Here is a 12,019-nt window from a genome sequence, read left to right as displayed (position 1 = left end):
AAATAAAGATGGTAGAGCTCTTGTCCGCAAATACGCCTCCTCCGTTAGAAATAAGAAAACACTTACACTCCTGGAAATGGAAAAAAGAACACATTGACACCGGTGTGTCAGACCCACCATACTTGCTCCGGACACTGCGAGAGGGCTGTACAAGCAATGATCACACGCCCGGCACAGCGGACACACCAGGAACCGCGGTGTTGGCCGTCGAATGGCGCTAGCTGCGCAGCATTTGTGCACCGCCGCCGTCAGTGTCAGCCAGTTTGCCGTGGCATACGGAGCTCCATCGCAGTCTTTAACACTGGTAGCATGCCGCGACAGCGTGGACGTGAACCGTATGTGCAGTTGACGGACTTTGAGCGAGGGCGTATAGTGGGCATGCGGGAGGCCGGGTGGACGTACCGCCGAATTGCTCAACACGTGGGTCGTGAGGTCTCCACAGTACGTCGATGTTGTCGCCAGTGGTCGGCGGAAGGTGCACGTGCCCGTCGACCTGGGACCGGACCGCAGCGACGCACGGATGCACGCCAAGACCGTAGGATCCTACGCAGTGCCGTAGGGGACCGCACCGCCACTTCCCAGCAAATTAGGGACACTGTTGCTCCTGGGGTATCGGCGAGGACCATTCGCAACCGTCTCCATGAAGCTGGGCTACGGTCCCGCACACCGTTAGGCCGTCTTCCGCTCACGCCCCAACATCGTGCAGCCCGCCTCCAGTGGTGTCGCGACAGGCGTGAATGGAGGTACGAATGGAGACGTGTCGTCTTCAGCGATGAGAGTCGCTTCTGCCTTGGTGCCAATGATGGTCGTATGCGTGTTTGGCGCCGTGCAGGTGAGCGCCACAATCAGGACTGCATACGACCGAGGCACACAGGGCCAACACCCGGCATCATGGTGTGGGGAGCGATCTCCTACACTGGCCGTACACCACTGGTGATCGTCGAGGGGACACTGAATAGTGCACGGTACATCCAAACCGTCATCGAACCCATCGTTCTACCATTCCTAGACCGGCAAGGGAACTTGCTGTTCCAACAGGACATTGCACGTCCGCATGTATCCCGTGCCACCCAACGTGCTCTAGAAGGTGTAAGTCAACTACCCTGGCCAGCAAGATCTCCGGATCTGTCCCCCATTGAGCATGTTTGGTACTGGATGAAGCGTCGTCTCACGCGGTCTGCACGTCCAGCACGAACGCTGGTCCAACTGAGGCGCCAGGTGGAAATGGCATGGCAAGCCGTTCCACAGGACTACATCCAGCATCTCTACGATCGTCTCCATGGGAGAATAGCAGCCTGCATTGCTGCGAAAGGTGGATATACACTGTACTAGTGCCGACATTGTGCATGCTCTGTTGCCTGTGTCTATGTGCCTGTGGTTCTGTCAGTGTGATCATGTGATGTATCTGACTCCAGGAATGTGTCAATATTTCCCCTTCCTGGGACAATGAATGCACGGTGTTCTTATTTCAATTTCCAGGAGTGTATTTCACTGATTTTGGAAATTCAGCCCCACGGTGGTAAAACCGGGATGAAAGTTTTTATGGAAATATTTCGTTATGCAAATAGTTTTGAAACTAAATCTACGAAAATTTGTATATGGCTTCTCTGTTAGAAAGAAATAAAACATACGCATGTCACTGGTTTTGGAAATTCACCCCATATGGAATGAAATAGAGGGTGAAATCTTTTATGAAAGTATTTCCGCTGCAGAGTGAAAACCTCATTACGTATTTCTTTTGTTTGTAACCGTTTAGTGGAATACCAGTGTTCATGCATGTACGTTTAAAAATACTTTAGTAGTTCTTTAATAATGACATATTTTCAAAAAAAGATTTCGCCCATTATTTCACCCCAAAAGGGTTAAACTTCCAAAAATGCTGAAACACATATTTCTTTGTTTTTGACCGAGAAAGCAAATACCAGTTTTCTAAGTTATAGCTTCAAAATTACCTTAATAGCGAATTTTTTCTAAAACCTTCATCCCCTAATTCAACCCCTTAGGGTTCGAACTGCGAAAAATCCCTTCTTAAACAACGGCAACAACACAAGATTCACTCCTTCTCCAAATTTCAAGTTCTTATCCTTAGCGGTTTGGGCTGGCCGAAGATGAGTCAGTCAGTCAGGCGGTCACGACATTGCCTTATATATACAGAGATTGAAGTCAGGGACGATACCTAATCACACACAAGCAATTAACTCGCAAACAGCTCGTATGCGGCCACATTTTCACCGGAATGTTTTTGGTTCCACTATCGTATACTTTACACAGGCCAGTTGTTTGCTGCTATGGTACACTTCATATACAAATGTTGAACTTGGCACCTCGAGCGGCCGCTTGCGTTGCTTGGGCCTTAAACCTGCCACGAGGTGCAGATAAACATCTGGAAAACTATGAGACCAAGTTATGTACAGGTTAAAATAGGCTCAGCATTATGTCACACTTACTTTTCATCCTTTTGTATATCTCTGCGATGTTCATGCCCATTGACATCTTTCCTAAGAAGCAGCGACGCATATTTCCAAAAGGGAAGCTTGGCGGTATATATGGCACTCCTCTGTTCTTCCAGTACCGGAAGCGTAGAGCGAAAAATGAGGAGAACGAAATAATACCCAGTACAACAGCGGCGAGTAGTGTAGTGGACCACGAGCCCAGCGGGGCGCTCTCTGTGATCATCCTGGAAGGCTACAAAAAGAAAAGAATCCAACTTAACTCTGCGATCAGACACAGAGGGCCACGCGATTCCAACCGACTGCAGTGCTATTCACTGCCAACGGCGTCGTTGGCTGCGGTAGGAACGGCATGTGAACAATCTGCCGTTCTCCCAGACTTACGAGTATAAGTACATCCCGTTCCAGTCCCCCCGCGAAGGACAACATCGTTGACAGTACTGGAATTCGAAACAAGGTCTTCCACATGGCAGTCACATACGCTTACTACCCATTTTTGTAAAGGAGAAAATGTTTACTTTATACCGTAACTTTGAGTTTATTACATGTGTGAAATACTTCATAGGCCACATTTCAATGAATAATTTAATTATATAGATAGCAGTTTCATTAAAGAGCAACCGCATGTAAACTTGAGACAAACAGGGAAAGCACAATATTACGTATGGATACCAAAAATTATTGCGCCGCATTAAAACTGCGTTCTGAGCATAATTACTCAAGAGACATCAGATAAAACAGGTGTCCACATGAAACCTACATGAGGTCCAAATGGAATTTGGATGTGAGACATCGATACTTCAGCTTTGCGCCATCATGTAAAGCAACTGAAAAAGTTTTGTGTAGATTTTTTCCAAGCGATTCGTTTTCTTTTATTATCAGGTGATAAATAATCGCCAGAAACACTGCACATTAAGAGGTGGTCCAATGTGTGGTGTTGTATGCAGTAAAGAAATCGTCCGTTGCCGTCTAAAGAAGTTCCCGACGTGAATTTCGAAGGTAACCACCACAAGTTAAAATGATTAAGGCTTGGTTCCTAGTCACCGGGAGTATAAACAGGCGGACAGGTTCTGGCATCGGTGAAAAGGACGTGATGGGCTGACAAAGTGCCTACAGAGGTCTCCGGAGATAACCAATTTGGATTTCTTCCTGTGGGGTTATGTGCCTCGCCTACGCATGACGTTGGCGATGTCCGCAGAAGGAATATGGATGTGATAGCCTCCATCTCCGCAGACATGCTTCAGCACACATAGGTCGAGAAAGGGTATCGTAAAGACATGTTCAGGGTTACGAAAGGTGCCCGTGTAGTGGCATATTAATTATTTGTACAAAACTTTAGGCGTTGTTTTATATGTTACCGCAAGTTACAAGTATCTATGTATGCAGTTTTTTAATTGTATTTGAAAATCATGGAGTGTTCGTGTGGAAACCCTGAACTTTTAAACGTTTTAGAATCCATTGATATGAACATACTTAGCTTGACGCAGATCGATACAAAATTCTACGAGGAATGGAAGTTTGCTATGAAAATTACCATTGTAAATCACTAAAAATTGACGAATATGTCCTTTAATTAGTGTTTTGTAAGATGTGCATAAATTGCTAAATACAGTCCAACTTTGCATCTATAAATAATATCAGTGTATTTCTTCATTTGTTTGCGACGCTCTTGTCAACATGCTTATCATGAATGCTCGCGGTCCCACCTGTAGTTGTAGCAGGGTTTACCTCATTGTTCAGCACCTGTGTCTGCAGCACTTTGGGTGTATTGTCAGTGCGTCTTAGAGTTCGTTCTTGTCGCTTCATCGAGAATCGTGACAGGGCTCCATACGCGGCTCCACCGTCATAAACTGTCTGATTTGATCCATTATAAATTGTCTGTGTATACCTGCGACTGTGAAAACAATGGGTTTATTTATAAATAACTTTTCTGCTAACCAGTCACGATTTCTTTTATTTATATTTTACACGATGCGTTTCGGGAAACGATTCCCATTTTCAAGAGTACTGTGCCATTTCTACGGAATGTTTTTGATTTGTGAGGTTCTGCTTTGTCCTGTTGATTTTACTGTAATACATAAAAAGGGCGCAATTTGTAGTTCATTATCCGTATTTATATGTAGTCAGTGGCGAAATTTGTAAGAACGTGAACTGCAGTTTTCTTATGGTCCGTTTGTGCAGAGTCTCGCGCATGTTAAAAATCAGTCACATTTTTTTGTTCACAATATCGAGAGTAGCTAACATACTCAAACAGTTACACAGTTGTTTTCGGATGTAGTCGACAGAGATAATGTTATAGGTCTTCCACAGAGCATGATATGCTTTTGTATAGAGGGTACCTAGTATTAACAATGTCGATCATATTTTGTTTATATTTATTTTACAATGATGCTTACCGTTATAAAATAAATATCAACAAAATATGATCGAGATTATTAATATAAATACCCTCTATACAAAAACATATCATGCTCTGTAGGAGACCTATAACATTATCTCTGTCGACTCAGGGGCGCCGACTTATAAGAGATATTGGGAGGGCCCATACTGGGGGTCTTGCCCCGGGAAATTTTCTTAATTTTAGAGAAAAAGTAGTGGGTTTTAAAGTTTTTTCAAGCATTTTAGAGTCACATGACCAACATTACAACCTCGAAAACTGGACTCTCGATAACTCGAAACTCTGGGAAACTCGACAAGCCTGACACATTTTTTGGCTTTGAAAAAAGAAACAAAACATAAACATACTCGGTATTTTCGTAAGAAGATAATTTAATTTTCAGTAATCAACATGCTTACAGACTATTATAGCGAAATTATATTTAAATAAATCCTAAGCTATCATTAAAAGAATAAAACATAAAATGTTGCTGTCGCACAGTAATAGCACTTTGATTAATAAGTGAATTAGCTAATTTAAGCTTACTTTGAATAAGGTTCAGTGTTCATTAAATAAAAACAGTATCTCAAAGTTAATACTTTAATACAGTTAATAAAGTATGCCTAATACTTTCAGTCAAAAAGTATGCAAAAAGCGGGTTTAAATTGGGTCTTACAACCTAAAAATATTTATGTATTTGAAAATTACTAATACAGTACTATAGTAATATAGTAATACAGTACTAAACTAGTACTAATGTTTCGAAACTGAAAATTTAACATTGTGTATGCATTTAATTCTCTATTTTATGAAGATTTTTAATATTGCTCTGAATGCCATTATTAAGGCTAGAGTATCTTTAGAAAGGTGCAAATGTCAACCGTTTTACTGGATTACTGAATATGAAGTCGTTGATCACTGGTCGGATATCCAATTCATCCAAAACCTCTCGGTGGGCATGAAGAACAACCAAGTTGTTCAATCGCTTCTGTCTCATTGTTGGTCAAAGGCATCAGACGTCTAAAGGCGCTAAATGACCGTTCTGCTGCTGTTGTGATTGTAACTACGTGGAGAAGCTTAATGCACTTCACTACTTCACATAACATTTCTCCAACTGCAGGCTCTTGTGTAATGTTCTTTATTACATCACGTATGCTTTTTATCAGCGATATCGTCAAACATATTCAAGTGTAAGCGCAGTCTCTCAATGTCTAGGCCATTTTTTAAAAGCTCGGTTGATTTTTCCAAATTTGTTTCACCTCTGTTTACTTAAAGCAAGCACTGTTGTTCAACTTTAATGACCTGTGTGAGTCCAGTTGAAGCAAACCTCTCAGTAATGCAAGATTGCACCGTTTCACAAACTTCAATGTATTTTGCTTTGTAGTAATACTTTGGGGTTTTGAAAGTGCGCGGTGAGCTGGCTTCGTTGTTTTCATACTTCTCTGGTATACTTCGATTCCGAGGAAGCAAAGGCTCATCAACTTGCGAAGGATTTTCTTTTAAACACAATTCCCAAAAGTGTTCGAAAGTACCACGCCTTCCACTCAGTAAACAAACCAAGCTCAGATAGCTCTGAGCACTATGGGTCTTAACATCTGAGGTCATCAGTCCCCTAAAACTTAGCACTACTTAAACCTAACTAACCTAAGGACATCACACACATCCATGCCCGGGGCGGGATTCGAACCTGTGACCGTAGCGGTCGCGCGGTTCCAGAATGAAGCGCCTCGAACCGCTCGGCCACAGCTGCCGGCACAAATCAAGCCTTCATATACTATCTCCAGATCAGCAACACTTAGATGAGGGCATTGAATTTTTTCACTGACGTCCTCTATTGGGTTCATTGCATGGCAATAAAGATGTGAAAAGAAATAAGCCTTGAACTGTAACATTGACTCAAGGTAACCTGCACATTTGTAACCTATTTTATATATGAAGTCTTCACGGGTTGTCAGCAGAGTAGTGTCGTCGTCTCGTAGCAACGTTTCGATGGAATGCGTCTCCATCATCTTCAGCCGAAGTCACTTCGCCTGAAAACGATGGAGACACATTCCATCGAAACGTTGTTACGAGATGACGACGCTACTCTGCTGACAACCCGTGAAAACTTCGTGTATGAAATTCGCTGAGAAAGCCTGCATTCACATTTGCCTCTGTTTTGTCCTCTGCAGAAAATGTTTCAAAAAACTCTAGAAGTTCTTCAAAGTTTTTCAGTATTCTCAAGATACTAAAAGCTCGCATAATCCATTGAGTCGGGCATAGGGGTCGTAGAACAGCTTGGTCGTTTCCACAGCGTATGCTTCTGAAAAGTCCCATCATTTTGTTGGATTCCCTTACGGTGTTTATTAAGTCCTTGGCTAAAACCATAATATGCCTCATAGACGTAAGATGGCGGAGACTGTCTACAACTGCGAAGTCTAAACTGTGAGCAGCGCAGTGCACATAACGTGCTTTTGGTTGTATATCCAAAACTGACTTTTTTTGTCCTTTGAACTTACATCTCATATTCGAGACACCATCATAGCACTGTTCTCTTAAGTTATCCATTGACAAATCAAGACTAGCAAAAACGTCTTTAAAAATACTAAACAGAATTTGTGAATCAGTGTTGGGAGTCTCGTATAACCCAATAAAGTCTTCATTAATAATTAAGAAATCATCGACAGTAGGAATACAAAATGACACTTGTTCGTGAAGCGAAGAATCACTTGTTTCGTCAACTATAATAGAAAAATGTTCAGTCTTCTTCATTGAAGCCAATACCTTTCTCAATACAGACTTTCCTAGTAGATCAATGATCTCGTTTCAAATATCGAGGGACGTCCACTTATACCCCGAACGCCCTTACCAATCTTTAAACTCAGGTATGTCATTCTTTTGGAGTTCCAACAACTGAAAAAAATTTGAGTTTACATCTTCATGCCCTCTAATTACTAGTGCTTGTCGCCATAGAAATTGCACGGTATTAAAAATTGTCTCAAGAGCTAAACGGCCTTTCTTCATATCACTACCTAACTGTTCATTCAATTGGGAGGCCACGCTTAGGTTAGTGATAGAATTTACTTTCAGACACCTTCTGCATGCGTAAACATATTTTTATGAAGACAGATTTTTTCTTAACTCTTTTTCCAGGTAGAAAACCCTATGGAAATAAAACAATCTTTTTTTTTTTTTTTTTTTTTTTTTTTTTTTTTTTTTTTTTTTTTTTTTTTTTTTTAAGAATATTGTAATAGATTTGTAGCATCTACCTCTTTGCAGGTTTTGCAAAAAACTTTTTCGGTAGACGCTTCATATTTTAGCCATGTATATTTGATCAACCTGGTCAACCAAGACTTCTGAAATGATCTTCCCTTGCCGGATTGTTCAGGTTTAGGCTGTGAATGGTTCTCGCCCGAAGACGATGAAGCAATTGACGACACAGTAATTGTTGGAGGTTGACTTGCAGTATCATCAACTTCGAAGCGCGCCTTTTTGGTAACAAATTTATCCATTGCAAACTTCAGAATGAGATTTTCACTCTACAGCTGAGTGTGTGCTGATATGAAACTTCTTGGCAGATTAAAACTGTGTGCCGGACCGAGACTCGAACTCGGGGAACTTTGCCTTTCGCGGGCAAGTGCTCTACCAACTGAGCTACCCAAACACAACTCACGCCCCGTCCTTAAACAGCTCTACTTCTGCCAGCACCTCGTGTCCTACCGTCCAAAATTTACATAAGTTCTCCTCCCAAACTAATTTTTGAGGTGGCTTGGGCCCCCTCAGGCCCCATCGAGTCGGATCCTGTGTGTCGACCACATCTGAAACCACTTTGTAACTGTTTGAGTATGTTAGCCACTCTCGATAGTGTGAAAAAAAATGTGACTCATGTTTGGCATGTGCAAGACTCTGCACAAGCGGACCATAAGAAATTTGTAATACAAGTTCTTACAAATTTCGCCACTGACTATACGAAAATATGGATAATGAACAAAGAATTGCGCCATTTTAATGTATTAGAGTAAAATCAGCAGAACAAAGCAGAGACTCACAAACCAAAAACATTACGTAGAAATGGCACAGTACAAAGGGAAAAAAAGACTTGAAAATGGGAATCGTCTCCCGAAACACGTCGTGTAAAATATAAATAAAAGAAAATCGTGACTGGCTAGCAGGAAAGTTATTTACAGACAAACCATTTGACATAGCTATCTTGAACGAATTTGAGAGCTTCAAGACTTTGCAGCCGACCTTCCTTTGCTATTAACTTGGAAGATGAGCAGTGGGAGGTAGGAGCGCAAACTTACTGCTAATTATAACGTCTGCTGGATTAGCAATGTCCCTGCCAACCGCACACGACGCTGCAAACGCCCCACTCTGAATTCATCCGAGTGAGGAAACTCGAGGCTGACCGCAAGTAGGCGCAGCGCTCGCTCCGGAATCTCCGTCACTCGGCTCAAGGCACACAGGCGGCGCCACGTATCAAGATAGTGGTCCCCGATAATGGCCACACTCTCCTTACGTGCCTGTTTATTAGTCGGCGCTCGCAGAGATCCGTCAGAAGGCACACCAAATATTTAAGTCTGTTTTCGACGCCTGTACTACAGTCATTAGTTACAGTCATTAGTCAGAACCAAGGACAGAATTCACTGAGAAAGATTGTTGTAAATCCAACAGAAATCAATACTGTTATTGCCTGTTCCAGCTTGCCTGTCTGTAAATATTGTAAATAAAAGTATGCAAATTTTACCCATGCAACCGTTTGTACGTCTTTCTGTTTGTCGTACAAGTATTTATCACGTATTCGCCGACTACAGCTGAAAACACAACAACTTCTGTTTTTATGCTGCACTTCAGACTACTATTGTCGGTGAATTCTAGGATTCAAGATAGTTTCGAAGCCTATGTTAGACTTTCATACTGCAGAGAGACCCCATGAAAAATCAGTGATAGTAGGACAATGAAGTTTTGTGGAAAAATCTGCAAGGGCATGCGGAAGAGTACTAATGAACGATCCATTGAGGGAAACACATTTTAATTTCCATATTTTGAGGGTAACATTTGTTAATTTCGTACGATGTGTAAGCTCCAGATTACAAACATTGCTCAACGTGACGACAAACTTCAGCCACGACAGCCTGGAACACCACGAGAGATTGTTCTACTGCTGCCCGACTTCCACAGTGATCACTCAAAATCTGTCGCAGTTGTCGCCCCTTATATAACCTAACAGGCTAGGTAACATACGGAAACATAGCGTAACATCGCGTTCGTATGGGGCACATTCTTAACACAAAGCCGGCCGGGGTGGCCGAGCGGTTCTAGGCACTGCAGTCTAGAACCGCGCGACCACTACGGTCGCAGGTTCGAATCCTGCCTCGGGGGTGTGTGTGATGTCCTTAGGTTAGTTAGGTTTAAGTAGTTCTAAGTTCTAAGGGACTGATGACCTCAGAAGTTAAGTCCCATAATGCTCAGAGCCATTTGAACCCTTAACACAAATGATACGTGTGCAGGAGAGCCACACACAATGACAAACGGTCATAGACTGGACATCGTAACCATCTAGTCCACAGGCCCCTAAGATGACCTTACACCTGACTTGTTGGATGCCAACATGTGATGTGGTCACGAGTCCAGGAGAGGCGCTGCAGGTGATGTTGTCCTGTTAGCAGAGGCACTCGCGTCGTTCGCCTGATGCCACAGTTCATTAACGCCAAATTTCGCCGCACTGTCCTAACGGATAGTTCATCGTGCGTCCCACCTTGGTTCAGCTATTATTTCAAGCAGTGTTGCTTGTCTGTTAGCACTGACAACTTTACGCAAATGCCGCTGCTCTCGATCGCTAAGTGAAGGCTGTTAGAAACTGCGTTTTCCATGGCGTGGGGTAATAACCGAAATATGGTATTCTCGGCACACCCGTGACATCGTGGGTTCCGGAAGACTGAATTCCTTAACGATTTCCGACATGGAATGTTCTATGTGTCTAGCTCCAACTGCCATTCCGCGATCAAAGTCTGTTAATACCCGTCGTGCGGAAAACTTTTCACACGAATCATCTGGATAAATATGGCAGCTCTGTCAATGCACCGCGCTTTTATATCTTGTGTTCGCGGTACTACCGCCATCTGTATATGCACGTATCGCCATCCCATGACATTTGTCACCTCAGTGTACTGTTTTTGTCAATGACATCATCTGCTAATCTAATCTAGTGTCAGACTGATCCGGCTGTAAATCTGACAAACATACCACAGCCTTTAACATTTTATTTACCAACGCACACACCTTAGAAAACCCGGTGGGCGGTTGACATAAAAAGTAACCGCAATTACAATAACTATGTAAACTAAATGATTATGATCTACTACTAATAATAATGATAATTATAAACTCTAAAGCAAACAATAAGCATAGCACACGGACAGACAAACACACAAGCAACTGTAGGACATAGCTTCAAACGCATAATACACGTTATTGTGACTACTGACCGTTACGAGTGCGAAGCTTCGTAGAGATTGGTAATCGGTAGAGGAAATGCGGAGAATTGCATGGACAATGATGCACACGTCCCCGTAGCTCTAATGCAACCTTCTACTCCTTCGCTTATTTGCACATCAGAGGCTGAAACGTTTACAGACGTGATCGGTGAACCGACGCCTGCGCAGCCTACTCACAGACTGAAAGCTCTGCGGCAGCTTCCTGATACGAAACTGACCACAATTTCCGCAAAAACAGGTCACAAGCGGTCTGTGGCAGCCGAGCGCCTGTATCTATAGTGTATAAAGAATGTTATCTGAACCGGGGCACGTGGATTGTGTGATTACTAAGTCGCAACTGTACCAGGCGATTCTGGTGCAGTTGCGTTAGTGAGCCACCTGCATTTTCCACTACTTGTAATGGTGACATTTAAATTCTGATGCGTGAACATGAAGAGCTTTCGCATATCGATTACTCTCCAGGGCATTCTATCTAACGAGTTCCGACGATGTTCGTACATACTCTACTGGCCATTAAAATTGCTACACCACGAAGAAGACGTGCTACAGACGCGAAATTTAACCGACAGGAAAAAGATGCTGTGATATGCAAATGATTAGCTTTTCAGAGCATTCCCACAATGTTGGTGCCGGTGGTGCCGATTTCTCGTACACAAACAGCAGTTGACCGGCGTTGCCTGGTGAAACGTTGATGTGATGCCTCGTGCAACGAGAAG

The 12,019-nt window shown here is 42.8% G+C and overlaps 1 protein-coding gene across 2 annotated transcripts in view; it reads right to left on the bottom strand.

Annotated features, from left to right (window-relative positions):
• Positions 1-11,464, bottom strand: part of LOC124798619 (cytochrome P450 6k1-like) — a 75,169-nt gene extending 63,705 nt beyond the window's left edge. The window contains exons 1-2 of one of the 2 annotated variants that reach the window (XM_047262095.1): positions 11,295-11,464; positions 2,448-2,685 (exon numbers count right to left, since the gene is read on the bottom strand). In XM_047262095.1, the coding sequence (XP_047118051.1) occupies positions 2,448-2,676 (229 nt within the window). In that variant the 5' untranslated portion in view covers positions 2,677-2,685; positions 11,295-11,464. The remainder of the gene's footprint in view (positions 1-2,447; positions 2,686-11,294) is intronic. The other variant, XM_047262096.1, reaches the window with a different exon arrangement.
• Positions 11,465-12,019: the final 555 nt, after the last annotated feature.

This window comes from Schistocerca piceifrons, chromosome 5, assembly GCF_021461385.2.
Source record: "Schistocerca piceifrons isolate TAMUIC-IGC-003096 chromosome 5, iqSchPice1.1, whole genome shotgun sequence".
Classification (NCBI taxonomy): Eukaryota; Metazoa; Arthropoda; class Insecta; order Orthoptera; family Acrididae; genus Schistocerca; species Schistocerca piceifrons.
This window is presented reverse-complemented; position numbering and strand designations above follow the sequence as displayed.